At 53.3% G+C, this 27,420-nt stretch overlaps 1 protein-coding gene across 4 annotated transcripts; it reads left to right on the forward strand.

Annotated features, from left to right (window-relative positions):
* The first annotated feature begins 962 nt into the window (after positions 1 to 962).
* On the forward strand, positions 963 to 27,152 carry LHX6 (LIM homeobox 6). Of its 4 annotated transcripts, XM_023198588.2 has the most exons (10): positions 963 to 1,257; positions 2,399 to 2,470; positions 2,848 to 3,030; positions 3,389 to 3,510; positions 12,551 to 12,771; positions 15,480 to 15,580; positions 15,788 to 15,883; positions 16,076 to 16,250; positions 20,045 to 20,148; positions 24,933 to 27,150. In XM_023198588.2, exons 1-10 carry the CDS (start codon positions 1,174 to 1,176, stop codon positions 24,951 to 24,953), a joined length of 1,179 nt encoding a protein of 392 aa, XP_023054356.1. In that variant the 5' UTR covers positions 963 to 1,173; the 3' UTR covers positions 24,954 to 27,150. The 4 variants fall into 4 exon arrangements, with proteins under 4 accessions (XP_023054356.1, XP_023054357.1, XP_023054358.1 ...); XM_023198589.2 differs by lacking the exon at positions 20,045 to 20,148 and having other exon boundaries at positions 24,933 to 27,147; XM_023198590.2 differs by lacking the exons at positions 963 to 1,257; positions 20,045 to 20,148 and adding an exon at positions 1,463 to 1,581 and having other exon boundaries at positions 24,933 to 27,147.
* Positions 27,153 to 27,420: the final 268 nt, after the last annotated feature.

Consider the following 27,420-nt stretch of genomic DNA (forward strand, 5'->3'; position numbering starts at 1 on the left):
GTGTCTCTTTAGGCTCAGTTTGTATGTGGAGGAGGGGGCTGAGGCTCTAAGTGTCCGCTTGTGTATGCTGCAGGGTGTTAGTGTGTGTGAGATTCCATCTTTGGGTTTGAAGATTCTGTGTCTGTGTGTCTGGGGGCAGTGTCTTCTGTCTAAATGCCTGGGCCTTCCTGCCTTCCCTACCATTCTCATTGTCAGTAGAAGCCTAGAGAAGATGAGATGGGCATTAAACTGTGTGGTTAAGCAAATCCTGAAGGGAAGGAGAATGTGCCAGGCAATCCCTTCCAAGAGAATTCAGGGCAACTACCCTCCCGTCTCACCCAACCTGATACCACTCAGTCCTTGAGAGCTGGTGCATTGTCTGGTTCTTATGTAGCAGACGTATCTGTGCAGGTGTGTGAGGGTAAGTGTGGTGCCTCATGCCTGTGTAAATGATGTGAACAGGTAATCGCTTGCATTAGTGTGTACACAAATGTACCAGGCATGGGATTGCATCAACACAGTATAACAACGTGTGACCTCCTACGGAATCTGTCTCCGCAGATGGTATGGCCATGGGTCCCTCCAGTACCTGTGAGTGGGGTAGTGTCTGAGGAAGATGGGTGCCCCTTGAGGGAGGGGCGGTAGTGAGAGCTGGGTGGATGTGTGCCCGCCGGTGCCTTTGTGTACCGGCATGTCTCCTAGTCTCTCTGTCGGCAGCTTTGAGTTTCTGTGTATCTCTGTGTCTGTGTGTGCGTCTCTCTCTCTGGGTCTCTGCCTCGTCGTGTGTGTCTTGCTCTCCCTTAGCGGGGAGGGGATTGGTCACGCATGACTCATCTTGAACCGAGCGGGGCTCCAGCGGCAGGGCCGCCGCCGTTGCAGCTGGAGGGGGAGGAGGACGAGGAGGAGGGAGAGGAGGAGGAGGACTACCAGGAGAGGGAGGAGGAGAAGAAGGAGGGGGCGGGGGCCTCTCCAAGTTTGTCGGGACCTTCTTGCGAGGCAGCGGCGGCAGCAGCCAGGGAGGCCGGGGCTGCGCGCGGGCCGGAGGCGGGGGCTGGGGCCTGGCCAGGGGCGGCGGGGCCGGCGCCTCCGCTCTCCTCCTGTTCCTGCAGCAGCCTCTGCTCCCACTGCGGCTGTGGCCCCCCTCGGCGCAGCTCTCAGCGCGGCGCACCCACTGAACCCGAGGTTCCCCGGCCCATGTACTGGAAGCATGAGAACGCCGCCCCGGCGCTGCCCGAGGGCTGCCGGCTGCCGGCCGAGGGCGGCCCCGCCACCGACCAGGTGAGCGGCCCGAGTCGGGGTCGCGTAGGGTACGGGACCCAGCCGGGCCGAGCCGGGTGGCGGGCGGCTGCAGGAAGGAGGGGTACGAGGCTGAGCCTGTGAGTGTGTGCCTGTGAGTGTGCGAGCGCGCGCAAGCGACGGGGGGGGGGGGGTCGCGGAAAGCGGGAACACATTATGCAAATGTTGGAGGAATTTCTCAAAAAGCGATTTAGTAAAGACACAGGCGAATCAAGAGGAGGCGAGGCCGGTATTGTCCGTCTGAATAGGCGCTGATAGCGCCGGGGGTTGTGCGGGCGCAGCGCTGAGAATCCCGACGCGGGGCCGGTTCTGGGCGCGCGGAGGGGCTGTAGGGTGCTTTTTCCTCCCCTTGAGCGCCTCTCTTTTCTCTTTTTGGTCTCGTTTCGCCCCCGATCTCGCTCCCTTTTTGCTCCGGGTTTCCCTCCGACTGGCCCTCGAAAGGCACCTGAATCCGTGTCTATATCGCCGCTTCAATTTCGCGGCGCGTGTCAGGCGGGCGGGCGGGCGGGTGCTCACCGCGCTCGGGGTTTTATTTTCTCCAACCACCCTCCGCCCCTCACCCATCTCTTTTTTATTTTCTTTCTTTCTCTCTTTTCTCCTTTTTGCATTTTGTGCCGAGAGGAGAAGGGAGCGAGGAAGGGGGAGGGGTGGGTGGAGAGAGAAAAAATTCGATTTTTAATTACTACCATTAAAAAATCAAATTTGCAATTCTTTGGGCGGCCTGATGGATCTCACTGATTGACAGTTGGAATTGACACTCTGGCTACCTCTTATCTTGGGCATTCACGACAATTTCTAATTGCAGGTAGTTTGTGTGTGTGTGCGCGTGTTTTTTTTCCCCCCTCAGAAGCTTGGATTGCAAGGGAACTAAGCGATTACTTCAAGAGCCACGGGTTAAGTGCAGGGAGAGGGGGAGAGAGAGGGAAAAAATCCAATCCAAATTCAAATTGCTTCATTAGAGAGACACCGCTTTTGTGGGGAAGGGCTTTAAATGCCCACTACAAAGTTAGGACTCATTGTTCGGCGCCGGTTTATATAACAGGCGCGGGGAGGCGCTGGGCTCAGGCTGCGCGGAGCCAGTTCAGCAGCCGCCGCCGCCTGCGTTCCCTCCCCCCTCCCCCAGGTGATGGCCCAGCCAGGGTCCGGCTGCAAAGCGACCACCCGCTGTCTTGAAGGGACCGCGCCGCCCGCCATGGTGAGTCCGTTTGGCCCTGCCTGCGGTGCCCAGTCCTCCAGCGGCCCGGCCCTGGGGACCTGGCCAGGCTTTCCGGCCACGAACCGCTGCTCACGCTCTGGGGGACTCCCGGCGGGCGCCGCTCCTCTCTGAGCCTCGGTTTTCCGGCCGGGAATGTTGGCTTTAACCGCTCCTAGCACCCAGAATGCGCGTGTTAAAAGTTGGCGCCGTCCCTTCCTCTCCAATAGGCCCTTCCATCCCTGTCCTTCAGTCTACGGCGCATCGTCCCGGGGAGATTTCGTTGTCAATTGGTGTTCGGGGGCCCCAGATTTATCTCCGAGGCAGCCCCAACTCTGGGTGCCCAGGTCAGCGCTCCTCTCTCCTCTCCTCTGCCGCAGGCGCAGTCTGACGCCGAGGCCCTGGCAGGAGCTCTGGACAAGGACGAGGGTCGGGCCTCCCCATGTACGCCCAGCACGCCATCTGTCTGTTCACCGCCCTCTGCCGCCTCCTCCGTGCCGTCTGCCGGCAAGAACATCTGCTCCAGCTGCGGCCTCGAGATCCTGGACCGGTATCTGCTCAAGGTGAGACAGGGGTAGGTGTTGAGTGCATATTGTCGGGGCGTGGGACGCAGCACAGGAGACTGCAGGAAAGCACCGCAGGCGCCAGGTCCTCTTACTTACAAATCCTGGCTCCACGCCTGCCCGACTGCGAGGCTTTGGGCAAGACTTAGGGTCTTGTCTGCACCCCCGGGTTCCGTCTGAAAAATAGGAAGAGTTTATTTCCATTTCCCTGAGTCTCAGTATTACGCAAGAAAAACAGGGGAATCGCATGCACCTTCTGAGCTTCAGCATCTCTGACCGCAAATGGGACCCGGGAGGCTGGGGCCCGGCGTGAAAGAGGCCTGCGCTGAGACGACCCCCGTCCCCGCCCCCTCCCCAGGTCAACAACCTCATCTGGCACGTGCGGTGCCTCGAGTGCTCCGTGTGTCGCACGTCGCTGAGGCAGCAGAACAGCTGCTACATCAAGAACAAGGAGATCTTCTGCAAGATGGACTACTTCAGGTAGGCTGCGGCCGCCGGGCCAGCAGTGTCGCAGAGGGCTGGCCCCGGGCGCATTCGGAGGCCACTTTTGCGGCGTGTGGTCTCTAGCTCCAGAGCCCCGGCGTCCCGAGTGCACTTCCGGCGCGCAGCGCTGGCCCAGCCTGCCGGCACTCAGCGGCGCGAACCCAGAGCTCCAGGCAGCGCGCTGGTGCTTGCACAGGTTCGCGCCCCGATCTGCCTTCGGTCCTCGCGGTCCATTGGGTTTCAGTATCGTCTCTGGCTCTGTCTCGGGTCCTGCCTAAGTCTCAGGCTCCAGTTCCGACCTCGAGCGCCTCGGTGGAGCTCTGACGTCCCCAGCTCTGGTGTGGACCCACTCGGATCCTAGCCATCGTCCGGCTGCATTTCCAGTGCACTCGGGCTTCGAGTTCCAACCCTACTCGGACATCAGTCATGCTGGGCTGGACGCTGAGCTGGGCTCCGGACTCTTGCCCTGGCTCTGACCCTGGCTCCGCTCTGGGTTCGGGTATGGTCCAGCCCCAAGCACCAGCCCCGCAACAGTCTCAGATCCGATCCCATACCCAAGCACCTCGTCCTAAACCCCAACCTCTGTCTCCAGCTCCATCTCAACTCATTACCCGGCGTCACTGGAGTGTCGCATTCCGAGTCTGGGGTCATGCGCGGGCCCCTGGCGCCTGTTCTAGTCCCAGCTTCGCTGTTGTTTTGGCCCAACTTTGGCCTCTACAGGGTCTAGGCCTTGCCTTTGCGCCGCAGGGATGGGAAGTGGGAGAACCGGGCACCCAGAGCCCTGAGTGGGATTATCCCGGGCTGTGCTCTGCATACTGCAGGCCGCGTCCCAGCAGCCGACAGCAGCCTGGTGCATCCTTCTGTTCTGCTGAGTCTGGACCACTTGCCTGGGTCTCACTTCTAGCCATGAAGCCTGGACCTGACCTGATTATGGGGTCGAGGTCACTGCAGGGTCATGGCCTTGTCTGCTGATCCCAGTGGGAGGCATCAACCAGCTGGAGGCTTGGACCACCAGGCCTATGGGATCGGAGGAGAATGATGAGGAGTTCGATCCTGAGAGGGATGCTTGTTTCCAAGTGCTTTCTCAAAAAGTGGAGAAAGCTGCTTCCCTATAACTATCCTTCAACCCACAGACATCCTTCCTATCCTTGCATAGGAAGATGTCATGGCTTCAGTCTTCCTGGCCAGACCCCTGCCCTAGAAAGAGCCTCTGGGAATCAGGGAATATGGTGGAAGACGATCTCCTCCTGTGCACTGGCACTGAGCCTCCAGGGATCTGGAAAGAGAAGATCTTGAGTCTAGGGGGAGGTTGGCAGCATTTGGGGCAAGGGTACTCTGAAGAAACCATGAGAAGCATGGTTAAAGGGACAGACTCTTCCTTTATGGGATGGATGTGAAAGAGTGTGCAGCTAGGGTGGGGTGGGGACAGCTCAACCAGGTGGCCTAGGACTCAGTGTGCAAGGAGTGCCTGTGTGTCTGCATTGTCTGGGATCTGTGCAGTAGTGCTGGGGAAAGCATCACTGGGAAGGGTTGGGGGTGTGTGGATAGCATGTGTGTTCATTTATGGACAAACATTCATCTTTTAGTTCCTGTGTGGGTGTCAAGAGTAGGTGTCTGTATGTGAATGTTGAGACTGTGTGTGTGCGTGTATGTGTGCGTGTGCATGTATGCAAAGTAGTGAGGACAAGATTACATCTGGACTAGGATCTGGAGGTGAGAGGGTGAGGTGAGGGGATTCTGAAATCCCATCATTCCACTCCACCCTCTCCTCTGAAGGGGTATTCCTGCGTAAGGGCCTCCACCCAGACACTGAGGGATGAAGGGTGTGTTATGAATGTATTTGTGAATCTGGATGGCTGTGTGTGTGTGTCTGTGTGTGTGTTTATGTGTGTGTAGTCAGAAGGGGGTTAATGGTGTGTAACCAGAGTGTGATGTCTCCTCTCACTGTCCCATCTGACTACTGGTTTGGCCAGGACAGGAAATGGAGGTTATAGTCACTGTCTAGCCACCTCCCTGCTCTAGGCCTGACTCCAGTTAGTATAAAACATCCAGATGGGCTGGACACCGTGGCTCACGCCTGTAATCCCAGCACTTTCGGAGGCCAAGGCAGGTAGATCACAAGGTCAGGAGATCGAGACCTATCTGTACTAATAATACAAAAATTAGCCAGTTGTGGTGGTATGTGCCTGTAATCCCAGCTATTCAGGAGGTTGAGGCAGGAGAATTGCTTGAACCCTGGAGGGGGCCATTGTGGTGAACCAAGATCATGTCACTGCACTACAACCTGGGTGACAGAGCGAGACTCTGTCTCAAAAAATAAACAAACTTACATACAAAAAAACATACTAGATGATGCTTGGGGGCTTCCTGGATTCCTCAGCTACTAAATTCAGGGTGCCAGCTTGGGAACCCCAGCAGAATGGTATCTGGGCCTCTCCTATAGACTAAGGCACCACCAGGACACCTCTCCTGGCTCTCCTAACAATAGATTTGGCAGTCTTATTTGCTACTTGCCCAAATTTCTTTTCTGCTTCTTCAGTCTTAGCTCATGCCCATGCTGGACTGAGCCTCCTTGGATACTGTGCTTTACTAGACCTTGAAACTCGTCAAAACACGGATCCTGACTCCACTGTTGAGAGCCTCCCTTTATTCTGGAGTCCTCTTCCTACTGCAGTGGGGTAGAGAGTAGGATGTGCAGCCACTGTGGAAAGAGGCAGGAGACTGGGCGCAGTCTGGCCATTTGTGACCTTGGCAAGTTGCTAAATCTCTCCTCCCTTAGTTTGCCCTTTCCAAGGCTGTCTCCCAGAGCTGCCAAAGAGGCCACTCTTGGGGGAAGTCTCCATAAAGACTCCCTAAATGGCGGTTGGTATGAATGCCTCGATTATCACCATTGTCATCTTTGGCAGGGTGGATGCTGGGCACAAGCCCATGATGGCATTTCCCCATGCAGCCTGAGGAGCAGAGCCTGCCTGGAGGGATGACTGGGCCATTTCTGGGCTGCAGGTTCTGAGCACTAATCTTTTTCCAATGACAAGAGCCCTGAAAGCAAAACTAAACCAGATTTCTGGTTAAGAAAATGGAGGCAGTAAAAGCTCACATTCCCTGGGTTGAGAGTAGAATTGTGGCTCTTCTGATCATTTCTCTCCCTGCAGGCATAACCCATCCCTGGCAGCCCCACCTGTAACAAAAATAATAAAACCCACAAAAAGGAAAAGAAAAAGCCGGTCGAGTGCCAGGCAAGGACTATTATCTGCACTGCAATGCAGTCCAAGCTCTGGGTGGCTGCTATGAGGAAGCTCTTCCTGGAGAGAGTGTGAATGGTGGTGTAGGAGGCAGAATTTTCCTCTAAGGAGCTGGGGCCCAGGGAGGGGTCACATGCTGAGATTCTCTAGGCTTCTGTTTCCTGAAGCCCAGGATCAAGAGTCTGATAGGATGTGGACTGGAGCACTCTGCCCAAATTATGGAGATCCCGTGGTCCTCTAACCTCTGGTATTTTCCCCAGGAAAGAGGGTCACCTAGGTTCAATCCCCCACCTTGTCCCTCCTTGACATTATCTTATAGACCCTCCTTCAGTCTCCATTGGCAGAGCTAGCACTGGTGGCTCAGGGAATTAAAGGTTAGGAAGGAACTCCAAGTTCACCAGGGAGAGGGTCTGCAAAGCATAGAGGAGACAAGGAGGTCCAGTGCTGCTCCTGGCTCATTTGCATTATTGGGAGAGGTTGGTTCTCATTGGCTCTGTGTCCTTGGCCAGGCCACTGGACTCTGTCTCAGTTTCTCCAATTCACACTCTAAACAGGATCCTTACCAGCCCTTGTGGGTTCAACCAGATCCCTACCTCCCCTTACTCCCTAAGATTCCCAGCAGGAAAAAAAATTACCACCAGAAAAATGTGATAGGACTCTTAATTTCTTCACCTTTTTGTTAAGACCATTTTTCTTTCTGTTTTCTTCCAAAAATGGAAGAAAATTCTGGAAGAAAAATAGTGCTCCTTTCCGGGACATTCACATTTCCCCTGCTACCAACAACCACAGCCCCAGACAGCTTCTCATACCTGCAGCTGCTGCCCTACAATAGGGCATGGCCCGATCTGCAGTGCCCCCTGGCTCCCTCAGCCTGCTGGAACATCATGCCCATTGTATAGTTGAGGAGACTAATGTCCTGAGTAAATGCCATTGCTTGCAGTCACACAGGACACCAGTCACCAGAATGTATGAGTTCTTGTCTAAGCCAGGAACTGGGCTAACCCTTTACCTGCTTTATCTCATTTAATTCTCAGGTCCACCTTGTGTGTATGATACTCTCATAATCCCACATTATGGTGGCATTGGGGTGGGATTGAGGAACTGAGACCCTGAGAGATAAGGTCACACGGCTAAGTGGTAGAGACTACGTAAGCCCTACAGCGGCCTGGCTCCACCATCCCTGCCCCTAAACACCCCCATACTCTTCTATAGGTGAGATATATCAGCCACCCATCTATGCATCAGGGGGCCCCTCTCTGCTGATCCTAAGATTCCCTGCCCAGTTTGGTTGGCACACCCACCGTGTTTTCTGATATGTGGCTTCCTGGGTGATCTTGCAACACTGGGGCAGGAGTGACTTCAGAGGCCTGTGAGTGGAGCACCTTTGTCAATATCAAGTCACTGTGGTCCCTGGCCCTCCTGCCTTCTGACAATGGGAGTGGGAAGTAAAGGGTTAACTGCATCCCCTCGTGTTTATGGGGGTGGGGGTTCAGTGAGTGCCCTGGAGGCTAAAGTTCTTCTTCCTAGCTAGGCCCAAACGACTTCAGGCAAGCCCCCAGCCTTCTCTGGCCCTCCGCCTTGAGCCCAAGCTCTGTCACGGGCTCCAGCGGGAGAACCCCACCCCCTCCCGCAGAGCGAGGGTCCCAGGGGAAGCTCGGAGCGGGAAGCGGCCCCCCACCGCCGCAGAGAGCGGCCCATCGGCGGCCAGCTGTTGGGGGACAGATGTTGGGAGAACTGAGAGGGGAGCTGGGGGAGGAGCCTCAGGGCCGGGACCTCCGAGAAGCGGTCGTTTTAACCTCTTAATTGCTGGTTCTGGTTTGTTTGTTTGTTTGTTTTTTCTTTACCCCCTGGCTTCTTCCCCTACGGGTTTACCTGGAAGGGAAGGGGCAGAGAGAATACCTAGGGCTCCACCTCCAACCCCCCTTGTTGGCCTCACAGGATCTAAGGCCTTCAAGAACGTCTTGAACCTAAAATAAGTGAACCCCCGTTTGAGTTTCGGCCTCCTGGCTCAATAGCTTGGTAACTAACATTGGCGTTTCCACTCTGAGGTTTGGTTTCCTTGTGCAGAAAAGGGGTAGCTTAATAGTGGAAGAAGGGGTCGAGGTGAAACTCAGATGGGCTCTTTCATTGAAGCTCATTCATCCAACAAATAATTACCAAGCGCTTACTAGATATCCAGCATAGTAGGCTGGGAAAGTGAGTCTGACTTGGTCAAGGGTGCAGAGCTCCCTTCCTAAGACCATGAGTACCCAGATATCTCTGCCCTCCTTTCAGGGGGTAGGGGGCACTGCGGTGGGCGACGCCCACCTTACTCCTTTTAGCAGTTGCCAGGATGAGCAGTATCTGTCGATCACTTCTCCATCCCCAAAGCGCCGTGGGTCCTTTGCATCTAGGCCCTTCACATGCCGGGATCCAGGGACCCGCAAGGCCCGGACCTCACAGTAAAGCTGGGGTGGCAGTAGACACACCCCCTAATCCCTTTGGCGCTCTGGTGGCAGTTCCTGCACATCTCTTTCTTGAAGTTTCGTTGTCTCCGCCGCCGATTTCGCTGTTTCTGGAATCCGGTGGCTCCGGCCTCGCAGCCCGCCTGGGAAGGAATGTCGTTTTGTCAGAGCCTGGATGGATAAGCCTTCTCGCGCCCTTCATGCTGGTGACTCCTGTCCTGGGTCGGGGACAAGCTGCAGGGCAGTCTGCAATGCAACCAAACCTACATAATTTCCCCTAACCCCACCTCAAGGTTCCAGCGCGAGGACGATTTCTTAAACTGGGCTGAGCCACGAGGAGCGCAAGAGGATCCTAGAGTTGGGACAGCTTCCAGCATTTCGGGTGACACGCGGAGCATAAGAAAGTTGCTGAGAGGTCACTAACGGCGCTTACCTCGGACCAAGGGTATGAGGACACTGTGACCTATCTGTGTAGGCGCAGTACGGACTCGGGCGTCGGGGACTCGCGGGGCAGGAAGATCGCGGTGCGCAGAGAGTCTTTGACTCGTCCTTGGCCAAGGAGAAAGAATCCCACGAGCCAAGCGCACAGAAGGCTCAGCCGCTGTTGCCCGGCTTCTGATGGCCATGACCTTCCCTGCTCCGGCTCTTTCCGCTCCCTGAGGACGCACTCACCGCCTTCTCCAGGCGGGTGGGCCCTTGGCCCCGCGCGCTGGAGATTCCAGAATCAGCGGTCCGGAGTGAGGACGCGGCAGTGCTAGACCAGCCCCGTTTCCTGTTCATCCATGCGGGATTCCAGCTTTCCTCGTCGCCAGTCCAGTTGCTCCGCAGGTTCTAGGTACTTCTTGCACTTTGGAGGGGGCCTCAACCCCAGCCCCATACTCTGTGGAGTTTCCGCAAACCACTCGCCAGCTCTGAACCTTCGATTCCTCGTATGAAAACCGGATGCCAGAGTCCCCACTTCACCGGGTTGCAACGAAACCGAGAGGGTGTAGTGAAGGCGTTGCGCCCCAGGCCCGGCCCGTAGTAAGGGCTCTGAGCGCGGCTGGCCTCCCCCTCCTCCTGCAGCACACAAAATCAGAAGCCAGCCTCCCCTCAGAGGCCAGAAAGTGCTCCCAATCCGGATACCATCAGCCCGGTGGCGGAACCCGGGGTCGGCCCTTCGGGGGAGTAGGGGGAGTAGGCTGGGTTGGGCAAAGCGGTTTCCTCTCCCATTTAAGGCGGGACGGGGAACAGAGACCGTGAGCTGGGCTGGGCACTCCACTGGGGAAGCCGCGCTTCCGAGGTCCGGAACCGCCTCCGCTTAGGGGAGCGGTGGACTAGACTAAGGTGCTCAGCGCCTCCTGAGGGGACCGCGCCGCCCTCGGAAGGGTCCTCTCGCGCTCCTTGTCGGAGACAGTAGAGTTGAGGTTGAGTCTGCGAGCGGAGACTGGCAGAAGCCTCTGGGCTCCTGCACTCAGTCCAACCCAACGCTGTTTTTTTCAACCGACAGTTGCTTGAATTTGTCAAGGCAGGCAGGCTGTAACCAGAGCGTTTTTGCCGGACTGTTTCCTCCGTGCACACACAGACGATTCCGAATGCTCCCCCGGGTGGAGGGGTACCGGCCCTGGGGACGCAGGGGCAAATCTTCTTGGTTCCCCACCGGCAACCCCAGGCCCCCAACTCTAGGAAAGTGGAAGGGGTGGAAGGGAAGAGCCAGAAACATTTACAAACCAGTGTGGTCAGCGCTGAGAGAGCGGTGCAGGGGGCCCTGGGACTCTGGGGGAGGGTAGGTCGGTGCAAAGGCCTGGGGGTTGGAAAGTGCTTCAGAGGAAGCCATAAAGACCTGGGAATGACCTTCCCTTGTGGCTGACTGGGACACATGCCTGGATGGTGGGGCGGCATATCTTGAAGGTTAGGGAGGAGATGGGCCTGAAGAGGATGTGGTCGCTGGGGTTTTGCAAACCCCAAGGGTTTTGGACCAGATCCTGAGGATAGAGTGGAGCCACCATAGGATTGTAAGCAAGGCAGAGACAGGATTTCATGTGCATGCTGGAAACTTTGCTGTGACTGCTCTGTGGAGGATGGGTTGGCAGGGGCCAGACGGGAAACAGGGAGACCCAGGAGGAGGTTGACAGTGAGGATTGCATGATGGGAGCCTGGCCTAGGAGGGCAACAGTGGAGATGATGAGAAGGAAATGGATCCCAGAGATACTTGGTAAACAGAACCAACAGCATCCATGATTGGCTGGATGAGGGGTTGAGGAGAGAGAGGAGTGCATGATTACGATTTTCAAGCTTCAGGGGCTGGGCGAGTGGTGGCACCATTCTCTGAAACAGAGGGTGTACTGGAGGAAACAGGCTGCCAGGGTTGGGACAGAGTCATAGGTGAGTCATCCATTTTAAAAAACACACTTTCCTTGGTGCCCGGCGTCAGGCCCTGGGCTGACTTCTGGGATGGAGTAAACCAGACTCTGCTGCCTCCTGGAGGGGCTTCCAGTCTGGTGTTGGAGGCAGCTGCACCCAGATTGCCAGACTACAAAACCAGAAGGGAGAAGGAGAAGAGGTAGAATCAAGGAAGGCTTAAGGGGCAAGAAGACATTCAATCCAGACTTTCTATTTTTATTTTTGTCTTTTAAACATTTAGTATTATTAATAGAATGTCACAGGCTCCAGAGGGACTTGCTGGGTACTTAGCCAACTGCAAAGCACTAAACAAACAGTAGTAGTCATTGCTGTTGTCATCTAGTTCAGTGCAGGACAAGGAAAACGATAACTCAGAGTGAAACAGTTTGCCCAGGGTCACAAAGCCAGTAAGTGCTTATCTGCCTGTTCGTCTAAGAAACTGCACTTCTGTGCAGCTGGGGCTATAGCTTATATTCATCTCTGGAGTCAGGATGGCCAGGGTTCCTATCATTACAAGCGGTGTGACCTCCTGCAAGTTACTTTACCTCTCTGGTCCCCATTTTCCTCACCTGCAAAATGAGGATTAATTGGGATAATCAACGTAAAACAATTAGAATCTTGCTGGGCAAGTGGTAAGGCAACAACTTGCCTATTATTACTATTATTGTGTTTTTTCTAACTTGTGATGTATTTTTAACAAACAAATTAATATGCAAATATAAGTGACCATCATAGAAAATTTGGAAAATTCAGAAAAACACCAAGAATAAAATAAAAATCACCCATCAGTTCACCTCCTAGGTGGGACTAGGTGTAGAGGGTTGGTGCGTCCAAGCTAAGGCTAATGCCTGAGCTGAAGACTTACAGGCGAGGAGCCCAGGGGCTGGCGGGCCATTGGGTGGTGGAAGGAAGGAGGAAGGTTGGCCTGTCTGAGTCTCGACACCCCGTGCCTATCCTCTCGACCTGCAGCCGATTTGGGACCAAGTGCGCCCGGTGTGGCCGACAGATCTACGCCAGCGACTGGGTGAGGAGAGCTCGCGGCAACGCCTACCACCTGGCCTGCTTCGCCTGCTTCTCGTGCAAGCGCCAGCTGTCCACTGGTGAGGAGTTCGGCCTGGTGGAGGAGAAGGTGCTCTGCCGCATCCACTACGACACCATGATTGAGAACCTCAAGAGGGCCGCCGAGAACGGTACCCAACCTGCTCCGCCTGGCACCTCTGCTCCCAGCCCTTTCCCTCCCCACCCCACCCCAGGACCCCAGGAACCACCCACACTCCTCTACAGATTGGGCCTTCCGGGTATAGCCCCGCAGGCAGCGTAGGGCTGGGGCGGCGCACAGATCTTGCACTTCCGGCTCGATCTTTTGCTTGGAAGTTAGAAGTCACTGCCCTCCTTTGCAACTATGTTTCCTTATCAGTAAAATGGCGTTAACGACAGAATACCTTCCTAAAGATAGACGAGCTGATGTGTTGTAAGGCCAGGAGGCACTCAGTGAACCCTAGAGATGGTTCTCATAACCGGGCAGCCTACTCCACGTTTGGACAGCTCTCATTGGCCCCGGGGCTCATCGCCTCCAGTTGCCCAGGACCAGGCTTGGGCCAGTCCTGGAGAGATGACTTGGCTCCCATTCTCCCAATTCCTATACTAGCAGCTCCAAGCCAGAGGTTTGAGGAGGGATTTTCATCCGGGACCAGGGTCTCTAACTACAAGGGGAAAGGACCAGGTTTCTGAGTCCGGAGACCAGGCTCTCACATACTGTGTTGACACACGAAGTTTCCTTTTCTCTCTGGGCCTCAGTCCCCACAACTGTGCAAGACAGCGACTGGACTAGAATGATCCCTAAATCTCGTCTGGCTCTGCCACTGTGATTCCCCAGATTGCCCAGGAACAAGATTCAGGTCTTTCAGGGATCCTGGGGACCCAGACACAGACGGGATGGAGCTGGGGAAGGGCAATAATTGGCTATGGGCAGAGGCAGGGACTCTTTCTCTAATCCCCCTGTTAGGATCTGTGAAAGCTGCTAACTTCTCTGTAACAGGCATTATTTTATGTAATCCTTACAACAGCCCTAGGAAGTAGGTGGCACGTCCCCATTTTACAGAAGAAGAAACAGGATTTGCCAAAAGTTATATACTAGTAGATTTGCCTAGTTCCAAAGCCCAGCCTCTTAACTACCATACCATACCATACCATACCATACCATACCATACCATACCATACCACCTTGGCCCTAAGCTCTAGGGCACCTTAATCCCATCTCATAAAGCCAAGGAGGCTTCAGGGATGTTGCTGCCTCTGTTTTAGTTTCCCATCTAAAAAACCAACACACCAATCCTTGCCCTGCCTACTTTCCTGGGGGACATTAATACCACCGAGTGTCTGCCCAATCCCCAGTTCCTCTGGGGAGGAGTATGAACCACGCTGCCTCAACTTCTAGGTCCCAGCCTGGGGACTAGTCAGGGACTGCCAGAGTATTCCTGGCCATGGCCATAACAGGGCCATCATTTTCTCCTGCCAGGATCAGGATTAAGTGGGTCTAAGGGGCCATCTAGTGAACTTGGGTTTTACTTGCTGCCTGCTTATCTGCAGTGGTGGGCAATGAAATTATCTGCAGTGGTCAGCAAGTCAGCAGCGGAGCTGGGATGGAAACCCAGGAGTCAGAGCTTTCCCACACTGTGGTCCAACAGTGACCACAGGCTCCTTCCACACATGGTCCAACCAGGACCACCTGTAGTCACAGCCTTGCCAATTACATCCTAGCTCTCACAGCCACACCTGTCCACAGACTTAACATGCTGAGGAACTTGAAGGTTGGGGCCTCTGATCTCTCTTAGTGATCAGCCCTCAGTATTGGCTACTGTTTCACTTTTTAAACATACACACACACACACACACATACACACACATTCATTGTAGAAAAATTAGAAAAGATGGTAAGCAAAAAGAAGAAAATAACGATTGCTCCAAATGCTGCCTCCTTCATATTTTAATGTGTATCTTTTCAGATTTTTTCCATGTATATTACAGTGTTTGCTTTTTTCCTTCAACATAATTTTTTCCTAATTAAAAAATTGCAATAAATTGTGAACAATGGTTATTTCTGAGTGCTGAAATTACTGGTGATTTTTATTTTCTTCTTTGTGCTTATGGAAATTTTCTGAGACTTTGAGGATATTCAGAACAATAAAGTATTAAAAATAAAATGGGAATATAGTTAGTGTTTTAGTATGATTGTAAAAGTAATATGAGTGGAAAGAGAATATCTAACATATACTCCGGTTAACAAAATTCACCCTTAGAGAAGTAAGGCAACATATGATTTTTTTAAAAAAAAAAAAAAACCTCAAAAGTTACAGGAATACTGGAAGTAAAAAGTTTCCATAATCACATTCCTGGAAAGTAAACCACTGCCAACACCTTGTTGTATATTCTTACAACCTTTTTTCCTTCCGCTCATTTTTACAAAATTAGGAGCATAGTTCCATTACTTGCTTGCATCCTATTTCCTCTAGCCTTTGGTTTCCCCCAGTTTCGCCAGGATGGAGCCCAGTTTGGGGCATTAGGGTCAGCTAGCTTTCAGCTTCTAGTCGAAAGGGCCAGAGCAGGGGCTTTCCTTCTCTGGGAGCCTCAGTTTCCGCCCATGTATAAAGAGGTAACGCCACCTCTTCTCAGGGCTGTAAGATGTGGTCCAGTCGTGTAAGAAGTGTCCAGTACTGAGCGGACGCTTAGAAACCCCTTCCCCAAAGACTGAGCTCAGGGACTAGGACCCTGGGATCCCCGCTCCCAGCCAACTCCCGCTCCTGACCCTTCCAGGGACAAGCTCCCCCGACCCCCGTCCTTTCCAGGCTGCCACTAGAAGAGATGGGGACGCGTGGTCAGCCGCTTCTATCGCCCCCAGGGAACGGCCTCACGTTGGAGGGGGCAGTGCCCTCGGAACAGGACAGTCAACCCAAGCCGGCCAAGCGCGCGCGGACGTCCTTCACCGCGGAACAGCTGCAGGTACCATGGCAAGCCGCGGGCGGCGGGGGCGGAGCCGAAAGTGGGCGGGGCCGAAAAGGTCTCCTGGCTCCACCCCTCTGCCCGGACCCGGGTGGCGGGGAGGGGCCGCAGCTGCCTGGGGCGTGGCCTGAGGGCTGGCGCCGCTGATTGGGCCGGGGTCTCGGAGTCTCCGCGTGCGGGCGCCTCATCGCCCTCCCCGCCCCGCAGGTTATGCAGGCACAGTTCGCGCAGGACAACAACCCCGACGCTCAGACGCTGCAGAAGCTGGCGGACATGACTGGCCTCAGCCGGAGAGTCATCCAGGTGGGACGGGGTGGGCGGGGCCTGGGGACCGCGGGCACGCCCCGGAGCTCGTAGCTGGGCTCGGCGCAGAGGGTCGTGCGTGCACGTGGCCATCCTTCTCCAGGAGGCGACGAGGCGGTCCCGCCTGGGGTACCCTGGCGGCGCGTCCGACTCTTTTCAGCGAGGCTGAGGCTGCCGAGGCTGTCGTTCCAGGTGTGGTTTCAAAACTGCCGGGCGCGTCATAAAAAGCACACGCCGCAACACCCAGTGCCGCCCTCGGGGGCGCCCCCTTCCCGCCTTCCCTCCACCCTGTCCGATGACATCCACTACACCCCGTTCAGCAGCCCCGAGCGGGCGCGCATGGTCACCCTGCACGGCTACATTGAGAGTAAGTAACCGCAGAGCCCAGAGCCTCTGGGCCTGCGGGGAGGGGGCGCGGAGGAGCGCGCGTGGGCGGCTGAGGCCGAGGCGTGGGGTGGGGGGCCTTGGGGAGCCTCGTGGGTGAAGCGGGACCCGAAGTCATTTGGATCTAGGAGTTGGGGAAGAGGGGTAAAATCTTCGGCTGTGCCTTGGTGGAGTGGAGTCCTTCGTAGAGGCAAGCGATTTAGCCATTCAAAAAATACTTTCAAAGCACCCAGTCTGTGCCAGGTACCTACTCTGTGGAGCCTGCGTTCTGGTGGGCATGGAAAAATAACTAGGCGTGTCGTTTTAAGTGGGATGATTCCTGTAGGAAAGGTGCTGGATAGAAGTGACTGGAGATGCTGCGGAGTGGAAGGGAAGGGGCTGGGCTGCCCCTCAGCAAGCAGAGACTGAAAGGATGGATAGAATTTAGTGAGGTACCTGAAGTGGGGGGAACGGAATGTACGCAGGCCCTGGCCCAGAAAGCATCATGGCATGGGTGTGTTTTGGGGTGCAGAAGGCCACTGTGGTGGGAGTGTCCAGGGTGTGAGGACCTAACCTCCTTGAGCCCTGGTTTCCTCATCTGTAACCTGGGATGTCAATAATGCCTGCCTTACAGGGTTGTGAGACACCATTCATGCATTCAGTAGCTATATCTTTAGTGCCTTCTGTGTTCTTTGCACTGGCATACGACAGTGAACACAGTAGACCAAAGCTGCTGTGCTCTTGGGGCTTACTCCAGCGTGGGAGATGCTGGAGATGATAAAATCATAGGGAGGGAGCAGGCATGTCCGTGGCAGGGAGCACTGTGGCGGAGATGCAGGGGCAAGAGGGTCATGGTGAAGTGACTTGTGAGCGGGAACCTGGAGGAGTGAGGGAGGAGCCCCGGGGATTTCTGGAGAATGAGTGTTCAGTGCATCTGCTGCTGAGCAGGTGCCTATCACAGATTTGTCTTTCCCTTTGAAGTTATTCCCATCAATTGTTTCCTCCATGCTGGGCATAACCAAAAAAATAGAAATGACTACGATGCACACACACACACAAATCCTCCCTTCTCTGGCTCCATGTAACAGGGAAAAAGAAGGGAAATCAGAGAGAGAACTGCTGCTTACTGACCATACGCCATATACTCTACTGACTGCGTCTCTAAACATCAGAGGCCACCATCTCCTTGAATAGATGGGGAAACCAGGGGCCCACTGTAAGTTAGTGGGAGCCTGTATGCCTTAAAGACCAAGTGTGGGCTTTGGTGTCAGATTGCCAGGCTTCACATCCCAGCCCTGCCATTTACTAGCTGTGTGACAGTGGGTGAGTTTCTTAGCTTTCTTGAATGCTCATTCCCTCATCTGTAAAAATGAGGATAATAAGAGTATCTCAAAGCAGTGTTCTGAGCATCAAATGAGGTAACCAATTGAAAGTGTTCAACATTCAGCAAGTGCCGCATAAGTATTGGCTGCTCTTGTGATGGTAGGAGTGGTTTTGGTTGGCAGAACTAGGAGTGCAGAGACCTATCTCTGCACTAGGCTGCCAGTTGGAAACCATGTCTCTATAGAGTTCCATTTCTGAACTATCTGCTCAGTAGGAGTGACATTTCCCCCCTTTCTTTTCTAAACAATGACTATATTCAGGCTGCACAGAGCCTGTTAAAGGTGCCAAGGATCAGGGGCTCTATAAGTACCACGGTTCTGAGCTAACTGCTAATACTTGGTGTAAAGTCAATAAGAAATCTAGATGATCCCTTTGGACTTGGGGCCATGACTTCCAGAGTCCCCGCCAAGACTCTGTCCGTACACTCTGTTGACCAAACTTAGATCTGTCTTTGATGCTTAGAGAAGAGGCTGAGGTGCCCTCTCCACTTACCCTTGTGGTGGAACTCAGCTTGGGGAAGAAGAGGTTGGGGGTGTGTGCACCTGCACCTCTTGCTGCATGACTGACTAAGAGTCACCACAGCAGTTTGCTCTATGGTAAGCTATAGTCATGGAGTTGTGAATTTTCTGAAGCCTTGAGCTGGGAAGCTAATGAAAGTGTTAGAACCAGACCCCAGAAAAATGAGTTTTTCTGTAGAGTTTGCTCTGCAGTTAACTAAAGTCACAGAATACTGAGTTTCCTGGAGGCTTCGAGCTTGGAATCTGATAAAAGCTTTGGAACCAGACCCAGAAAAATGCAGATGTACATACATTTTCCAAGTAATCTGAAGTTGTATATGGACTCCTTGAACACTCCAGGTGAAGAACTCCCAATTTAATGTAACTCCTTTATTCTACAAATGGGAGAACTGTGGCTCAGAAGGGAACAGTGACTTGTCCTGGTTTATATATCAGTTGTAAGTGTCTCTACAATGCCCTTTCCCTGTAATCAAAGAGAATGAAGCCTAAAGAAGAGACCAGCAATGGACTTCTCCGCTGTATTGATAAACAGGCTGAAGCATGAGATGTTTGGATCCTACACAAAGGTGGACTTTCCCCAACAGTTTTAGCTGTTGGAATATGGTATGGAAATTCATTCAGCAAATACTTAAGAGTACCTACTAAATGCCATGCCTCACTCTAAGTGCTGGAAATCCACAAAGATCTAGAATCTAGAAAACAGACATAAAATCCTGCCCTTGTGGAGCTTGCATTCTAGTTGGCAAAGACAGATAATATAAAATAAATAATAAAAATATGCAATAAGCCAGGCTGGGAGTGGTGGCTCATGCCTGTAATCCCAGCACTTTGGGAGGCCAAGGCGGGCAGATCACTTGAGGTCAGGAGTTCGAGACCAGCCTGGCCAATATGGTGAAACCCCCTCTATACCAAAAAAACAAAAATTAGCTGGGTGTGATGGCGCATGCCTGTAGTCCCAGCTACTTGGGAGGCTAAGGTGGGAGAATCACTTGAACCCAGGAGGCAGAGGTTGTAGTGAGCAGAGATGATGCCGCTGCCCTCCAGCCTGGGTGACAGAGTGAGACTCTGTCTCAAAAAAAAAAAAAAAAATGCAGTTAAGTCAGATGATAAGTGCTAAGGAAATAAAATAAAGCCGGGAGGAAGACAGGGAGAGTAGGGGGTAGATGTTGGTGTTGGTTGCAGTTGTAAAGAGAGTGGTGACATACGAGTACAGAGTCCTCTAAGAGGCATGGGTAAAGTCATGGTAATACCTAAGAGATACGAACTTACTGAGGGAGAGTCTGAATAAATGGGGCACAGCCTTGCTTACAGGGCCTGAATAGGCAGGGTACAGCCTTTCTTGCATGTGCATGAATATGAAAGCACATATTTATTTAGGAGTGTTTGTTTATCAGTGAGCTAGATGGTTATACCTCACTATCACATAGCTTTTCATAAACTATAAAGAGCATCACAACTGGCCGGGCGCGGTGTAATTTCAGCACTTTGGGAGGCCGAGGCGGGTGGATCGTGAGGACAGGAGATCAAGACCATACTGGCTAACATGGTGAAACCCCGTCTCTACTAAAAGTACAAAAAATTAGCCGGGTGTGGTGGTGGGCGCCTATAGTCCCAGCTACTCGGGAGGCTGAGGCAGGAGAATGGCCTGAACCCGGGAGGCAGAGCTTGCAGTGAGCCAAGATCGTGCCACTGCACTCCAGCCTGGGTGAGACTCCATCTCAAAAAAAAAAAAAAAAAGGCATCACAACCAATCCTACTGAAATCTTGCCCAGGGTTACCCAGGAGGTAAGTGGCAGAGATGAAACTGGTTTCAGGGCTTCAGTTTGCAGAGCTCGGGGTAGGTGGGATCCTGTGTGTAGCCTGGGGGATGAGCTCCAAGGCATCCTCTCGTCCACAGGTCAGGTACAGTGCGGGCAGGTGCACTGCCGGCTGCCTTACACCGCACCCCCCGTCCACCTCAAAGCCGATATGGATGGGCCGCTCTCCAACCGGGGTGAGAAGGTAAATGGAGCCAGATTGGGTCTGGTGGGTCAGAGCCACCCTGTCAAGGATGGGCTTCTGGCGGCATCCCCTGTTAACAATTTGGTACCATGCTGCACTGTGACAGACCCTCTCTGCCCGGCCTGCTGAGACCCCCACCGCACTGCCACAGCAGTCACTGGAGCAGCTGCTGGCGCGTTCTGTGTGCATGGCCACTCCAAAGGCCTCCTTGCAACTCCCCACTGGCAGTTTGCCCTTGTCTGTCTCAGATTTGTGTATTTCCTTTACTCAAGCTTTGAGGTTCCAGGGAGGGCTTATATCACTCATCACCCTACTTCCCATCATCTCACTGGTTCCTCCTTTTCGTTCTTGTCTGTTGGGAGTGAATATCCTGAGCTGATGGGGCTCAGGGATAGCTGGCCAGCCAGTGACCTTGGTCAACTGGCAGGGCCTCCTCTGTGGAGCCAGGATTTCTGGTTGTCTCAGGCTTTAGGAAAAAGGGTGCTTAGCTGTCCCCATTCCAGGGCTTCAAGGTATTGTTTCTGAAGCACTGCAACCCTTTGTTTAAACTTGTCCATAGTGCAGATGAAGGTGAATGGAGCTGCTCTGTGAAACCGTGGAGAGAGGAGGAGCCTCACTTCCCTCCCAGCTCCAAGACACCTCACAGTTAGCCTTGAAAGCCAGTGCTCTCAGATAGCCCTTTCATTTTAGAAATGGGAACATTGAGGTCCAGATAGCTCAAAGTCAGGGACTGGATGAGAACCTTGCTTTTTTTTTTTTTTGGACAGTTTCACTCTTATCACCTAGGCTGGAGTGCAATGGCACAATCTTGACTCACTGCAACCTGCGCCTCCTGGGTTCAAGCGATTCTCCTGCCTCAGCCTCCCGAAGTAGCTGGGATTACAGGCACCTGCCACCACGCCCAGCTAATTTTTTTTTTTGTATTTTTAGTAGAGATGGGGTTTCGCCATGTAGGCCAGGCTGGTCTTGAACTCCTCAGGTGATCCACCCACCTCAGCCTCCCAAAGTGCTGGGATTACAGGCATGAGCCACCGAGCCTGGCCGAACCTTGCATTTTTTAATTCACTTGTTTATTTGGAGATATTTCCCGTGTCCTGTCTGTGCCCAGCATCCCTGAGTCTGTTGCCAGGAGTGGAAATGAGTAAAGTGTGGTCCCTGCCCTTGAGGAGGCCAGAGTTTGGAGGGGGAGGCGGATCCCAACAGTTACAATACAGTGTGACAGGGGAAGCCGTTGGAGCTGGGGAGGGGGAAGGGGGCAAAGGAGAGAGGCAGGGAAGACTTCCCAGAGGAGGGAACCTCTAAGGCCAGGCCTGAAAGCTGAGGCATCAGGGAAGGCATGAGACACCAGAGCTCTCAGGGAACCCTGAGCCATTCGGCATTGTTGGCAGGCACATCTGGGAGGATGAGAGGAGGAAAGCAAGAGCCTTGAGGCTGCCAGGTGGAAGAGTCTGTATTTTATCCTGTGGCAATGTGGGGTCCTGGAGGGCCTGTTGCAGAAACATCACTGTAACAGTCTTCAGAGACTGCTGAGTTGGAGGACAACCAGTAGGAGGCAGGGAACCCAGTAGGTCAGTGGGTGTGGCAGTCCTGTGGGGGAGGGTCAGAGCATTAGGGCTGGAGTCAGGAGCCCTCCAGTTCAGCAGATCCCAGTCTTGGTGTGCTCGGAATCACCTGGGCAGAGATTCCCAAGCCTTGCTCTCAGAGAGTCTGATGGGGTGGTATATAGGGATTTGCATGTGTAATACTCAGTCTGTGTGATTCTAATGGGCAGCCGGGGTGGGGACCACTCCTTTAGGATGGTACTTCTGGCTCGGCCTCCTGATTGAGCTCAGTACACCTAGTATGTACTGAGCTCTCTGTGCTGGGCACCACAGGAGAATGTGTATGGTGTGGAGGTACAGGCAGCCCTGGACAGATACATTTGTTAGTAAATGGTAATGCCTAACGCAAAATCCCGCAGAGTCTGTAGTGAGTGAGCATGCTCCAGGAACATCATCGCCGCTGAGACTGTCACATTCACAGGAAGAGCTGCTGTTTGCTGAGCTCCTTCTGTTCAAGGCAGCTACTTGTCACATGGCATCTGACTGACACCTCACAGCCACTTTGTGGACATAGAGATGGCCTTCTCATTGTAAAGAGATAAACAGATTCAGAGAGGTGACATGACTTGTCCACGGATGCAGTGAGTTTGTCGGACTCTGAAGTCTGCATGGTTCAGTAATTGCTTCCTTTTGTGCAGCGCTTTATTGTGTACACAGCCCTCTCTCTGAACTCATCCTTCATAGTCTCCCTGGGAGGATGATTTTGATGACCTCCATTTCATACTGAAAGAACCTGAGGCTCAGACAGAGCAGTGCTCATCCAGAATCACAATGTGAGCATGGGCCGAACTGGCCTGGATCCTACAGCCACCTGCCCCAGAGCTGTCCCTTCCTGTGGGAGGGGATTCATCCTATTAGACCTGGCTCTGGGACTGCAGAAGTGAGCTGACATGATCCCTGTCCTCAGGGAGCTTGTGGCTTAGCATAGGATGTGGGCAGCTACATTGCAGGGGAATGGGCAGCTGGAGTAGGCGAGAAACATGACCTTAGAGGACCCAGAAGAGGGGGAGGTGAGCTCTAGGGGAGAGACAGGGGACAAGAAGAAGGGCATTCCACATCAAGAGAACAGTATGTGCAAAGGCCCAGAGCATGGAGGAGTTTGGGTCGGAGGGGACCCTGGGGGGTGTTCAGTGTGGCTGAAGTCCAGGGAAGTGGGGAGAGCCGATGGGGGCCACAGAACAAAGGATCATCGAGAGAGGGTCTTGGACATTATATGGAGGGCAGGGAGTGGGCCCTGGAGGTGCAGAGGGCTGGGCTCAGTGCTTGGAGAGGAGCCTTTGCCTCCTGGTTGCTCAGCTAAGCTTGTGGTTCTGTCTCGTTTAGCCTGGGGGATAAGCCACGCTGGGGGCTGTCAGTTTTGGCTATACACAGTTTCTGGCCCCTGGTTTTGGCTGCTGAGCCAGAGTTTTCCCTTGCTGGGCTGTGTCCCCAACTTTGTATCCAGAAAGTCTGCATGAAAGTGTCTCTCCCTCCTTCGTGACCTTCTGTCCTCTCACTGTCAGGCCTTTCTGCCAGCTCCTGGGGACTTTTCTTATCCACAACTCTTCAGATTCCTGGGGCTTGGTGGGTGGCAGAGTGTGGGATGTGTGTGGCCAGCACAGGATTGCCTGGGCTTTCTTCCAAGTCCCTCCAGGCCTGAGCCTGCCTAGCTGTGAGGAGACTCAGTGTCCCCCTGGGGCTGGCCCCTGAACCCACTCATCTAGACCACCACTGGCCTGGCCTGGAGAACAGTGCTCTGAGCACTCAGGGGAGTATCCCCTGCCTCCACTGCATCATCATTTGGTGCCTGTGAGGTTCCAGATCCATATTTCTTCCTGGTTATGTCCCCTGATCCCACAAATTCAACACTTGGAAAGTTATCAGAAATCAGGGCCAAGCTGTCATTGATCAGTGGAGGAGACTGAGGCCCATGGAGGGGAAGGGTCCTACCAGGGTCACCACTCTTGAGAGAGCATCTCTTAATAAGGGCTAACAGCCAGGCATCCTGGAGTCCAAAATGGAGCAGTGGCCAGGATGGGGAAGGAATGCCCACCCTGGCCACTCTGGATTTAGGCCTACTCGGAATCCCAGCTCTGCCACCTCCTTCCTGTGAGATCTGGGAATGCAATTAGTTTCTCTGAGCTGCAGTTTCTATATCTGCAAACTGGGGATAATAATAGTTCCCACTCCCTAGGGTTGCTGCAGAGAGTAAATGCATAATGTGTGTAAAGAGCCCAGCATGGAGCCTGGTACACAGAAAATGCTCACTAGGTGTTGGTTATGAACATGATCACTATTATGGAGATCATCCTCATTGCTTTCCTCCATCACCTCCTTGTGATAACCAATTCTGGGCAAGTAACATTCCTGATCAGAAAGGGAACAGCCACGTGGTCATGCCCACCAGATGCCCCTCACACTTTACTGTGAAATGACACATCGCTATTGACCAGCCAGCCAATGATCCTTGACCTGAACTTCAGGGAACTGGCTGTGTCAGCAGCAGTGAAATGTCAACCAAGTGCTAGAGGCGGGAGTGGAAGCGGGAGAGGGACAGACAGTCCTGATCTCCCACGGTGTATTGGGTGCCCAGCATGTCTGAGCCACGCACTTCTAGGCTTCGTGCGTGTGAAGATTAAGCGCATGTGAAGCTTAGCCCATGGCCCGGTGGGTAATAAGCAGTCAGCCACTATGGTCACGGTGACCTTGGAGAGCTAGAGGCAATGTGCTTTGGTAGGGAGAGCTTGCTGTGGGCCAGGCCTGGCCTCCAGTGCCAGGTCCTCTTCCTCGCCGTGTGCCCATGGGCTCACTCGCTTCCACCTCTTTGACCCTGAGTGCCCTCCTTGTAAAATAGAATGTTGGAACTCCCTCACGGGGCTGTGGTGCAGCTTCCATGAAATCAGGCACGGAAGGTACAGGGTGAAATGCCCAGAAGGCTTTTGCTGCTGCTGTTGTATCTCATTGAATCTTTCTGATTCTCAGAGAGAGATTTTGTCATCCTTGTTTTAAAGGAGAGGAAACAAGCTCAGAGAGGTGAAGTGAGTTGCCCAAGGTCCCACAGCAAGTCAGTTGACAGAGCCAGGATTTAAACTCAGATCTGGGCCCTGAATCCACCCTTCTTCTCTGTGCCTTTGAGGTTCTCTGGGGGGCGGCAGGGTGGGGCAGGCCCCCAGCTCAGTCACCTCCCATGCCCTCCTCTTGCAGGTCATCCTTTTTCAGTACTAACGCTGCCGGCACTTCCGCATCTGCCCGTGGGCGCCCCACAGCTGCCCCTCAGCCGCTGAGATCCAGTGTCCAAGCTGCGGCCAGGAATCCACCCACCTCCGCATCCACCCCCGTCCACCATCCTGCCCACCACCAGGTCGGTTCCTGAGGCCTGGCCTTTCCCTCTCCTGCTGAGAACCAGAACCCACCAGGAGCACCACAGAGTCCTCCTTTTGGAAGGCAGAACTCCCTGAAATCTGGAATCAGGGTGGAAACAGCCTGTTTTTCCCATTTAAACAGGAGTCCTCTTCAACTTCAGCTGATTACAATAGCAAAAGGCGGAATTGAATTGTGCGACGCCAACGGCCTTCTAATTTACAGGTTTCCCCCCCCCCCCAACATTGGCCTTTATTTACTACTTCCTTGGAACCATCTCTGAATTCTGAATAGCTGACAACCCCCAGTGTTATCCACTCTGTTGCTTTTGTCTGGAAAACTCTACAGTGTTTGTGGGATGTCCCCAAAGGAAAGCTATGTTCTAATTTTATCATTTCCATCTGTCTGGTTATGTCAAGTTAATTCAGAAAGAGAAGAGACAGTGACCAACCCTGAGAGGCCCAATAGGGCAGAGATGGAGGCCTGCCCAGACTAGGAGGCAGGGGGGATAGACAGGGAATGGGGAGAAGAAACACCCCCATTGGTTTGGAAATCAAGGAGAGGGCGGTGACATATTGAACCAGAAGAGGCACTAGCCATTTTAAGGAGAGGAAAGAGAAAACTCTGCGGTCAGGGAGAGACCCTACCCCTACCTAATTATCCAACGTATATGTAGGAAACATAGCAGAGATGGTATTTGATCTGTGCCATGACTCTTCTAAATGTTTGGACAGATTTGAGTTGGGGACCCCTGTTGGCTACTTGTTAACCTCTCATAGTGGTGCTTGGGCCAGGTCTTCTCGATGGAAGGGGGATCCCTCATGGGGGAAAGGGAACAGAGCCCAGTGAAATGGCAGTCAGAATGTTAACCCTGGATCCATCTCTAAGTAGAGAGAGGGTGCCCATTGCCTAGGTGAGAGTGCCAAGCTCAGGATTCCAACTGGCACCTCTGAGCTTCCCCACCAATACTTCCTGGAGCCAGCCCCACCCACCCCTGAGAACAGAGGCCAGTCACAGCTGCATAACATCCATCCTGCTACAACTCTTCTACCCCAAACAAAAGGGCTCAGGCTACACATGACCATGATTTATGTTTTCAGGGGATGCCCATTTGTCCCAAGCTTATCCTGTGATTCTAGAACTACCTGGTGTCCTGATGCATTTTCCTCTAGAGGTTGCTAATCAGCATGTTTTAGACCAAGTCTGCCTTTCTCCTGTGGTTAACCTGTTATGTTGCTTTTGGAAGGAGACTGTAGGACAGGGAAAGCAAGTTCATGGTACATACGCAGCCGTCGTCTCTGTTTTTACTCATGGCAGACATTGCTAATCAATGGCAGCTCTATCTCACTAAGTCTGGATAAGGTTTCAGAGTTCAAATGCTTAAAGCTGGCACTTAAAATGAAAGCCTATATGTCATTTTTGCTCTGGGATCTACAGGCGGGCTAGGCACAGGTGCAGCCCAAGAAGGGAACCTGCTTCCTCTCCCTTCCAAAGATGGTGACAGCTGACTGAGGGCAAAGAACAGGCACCACTCAGAACGTGGTGAGTACAGCTCAGCTCAGCACTCAGCCAGTGGTAACTTGTGCCCAGCCCTGTGCTAGGTGCTGACATTAACAGGAGCAACCAGGGCCAAATCCCTGGCCTTGGGGAGCTCAAATCTTTCCTTTGATTTTTGCTCCTGATCATCAAGGCCCCAGTGGCAACTGTGTGGTAAGTGGCCAGCCAAGTCCTGCCCAGGGTCACCCAACACCCACTCTGCCTTGAGCCTCTCCTCAGGGTCTATTCCTTGCGTGGATTATGTGGCCGTAGCATGTTACAGTTCAAACATGTCTCCACTACCCTGTTAAGAGCAGCCTGGGAACGTACAGGCCATCAAGACTATTTATTTAAATACAAAGAAAAAAAAAAGGGGAAAACACACACACACAGAAAAAAATTGTAAGCACTTTTTTTGTAAAACCAATGTCTGTTTTGTTACATACCTTTCATGTCGTGCTTTGTAAATGTCTTATTTGTGTAATAAAGTTAATGCAAGTAGAAGTGCTGGCACTGAAATCCAGAACATGATGGGATTCCATTTCTTTCCTGCTCTCTGGTGAAGGGCTTAGGTCCCTGGCTCCCAGAATATGTGCGCTACTGGACAGTGTAATCCTCCTTCCTGGGAAACTGGTACTATTTCCCAGTTAGTAAACAATGCATTGTAGAGGCCTGATGATGGATTTCTTCTCTAAGTACTCAGTCACACCTGCTTCTTATCTAAGCTTTGGAGGGAATCAGGCTGCTTGATGCCCTCCGTTCCAGTCTGTGAACACACACTATCTGCTGGGCCCTG

Source organism: Piliocolobus tephrosceles, chromosome 14 (genome assembly GCF_002776525.5).
Source record: "Piliocolobus tephrosceles isolate RC106 chromosome 14, ASM277652v3, whole genome shotgun sequence".
Classification (NCBI taxonomy): Eukaryota; Metazoa; Chordata; class Mammalia; order Primates; family Cercopithecidae; genus Piliocolobus; species Piliocolobus tephrosceles.

What these genes read in the sequence shown, in the direction of transcription:
- LHX6 (XM_023198588.2), top strand. Translation starts at nt 1,174, where the DNA reads ATGTACTGGAAGCATGAGAACGCCGCCCCGGCGCTGCCCGAGGGCTGC. An exon ending in GCGGCCCCGCCACCGACCAG is followed by an intron (nt 1,258 to 2,398) that starts GTGAGCGGCCCG and finishes CCCCTCCCCCAG; the next exon opens with GTGATGGCCCAGCCAGGGTC. An exon ending in TCACCGCGGAACAGCTGCAG is followed by an intron (nt 15,581 to 15,787) that starts GTACCATGGCAA and finishes CCCGCCCCGCAG; the next exon opens with GTTATGCAGGCACAGTTCGC.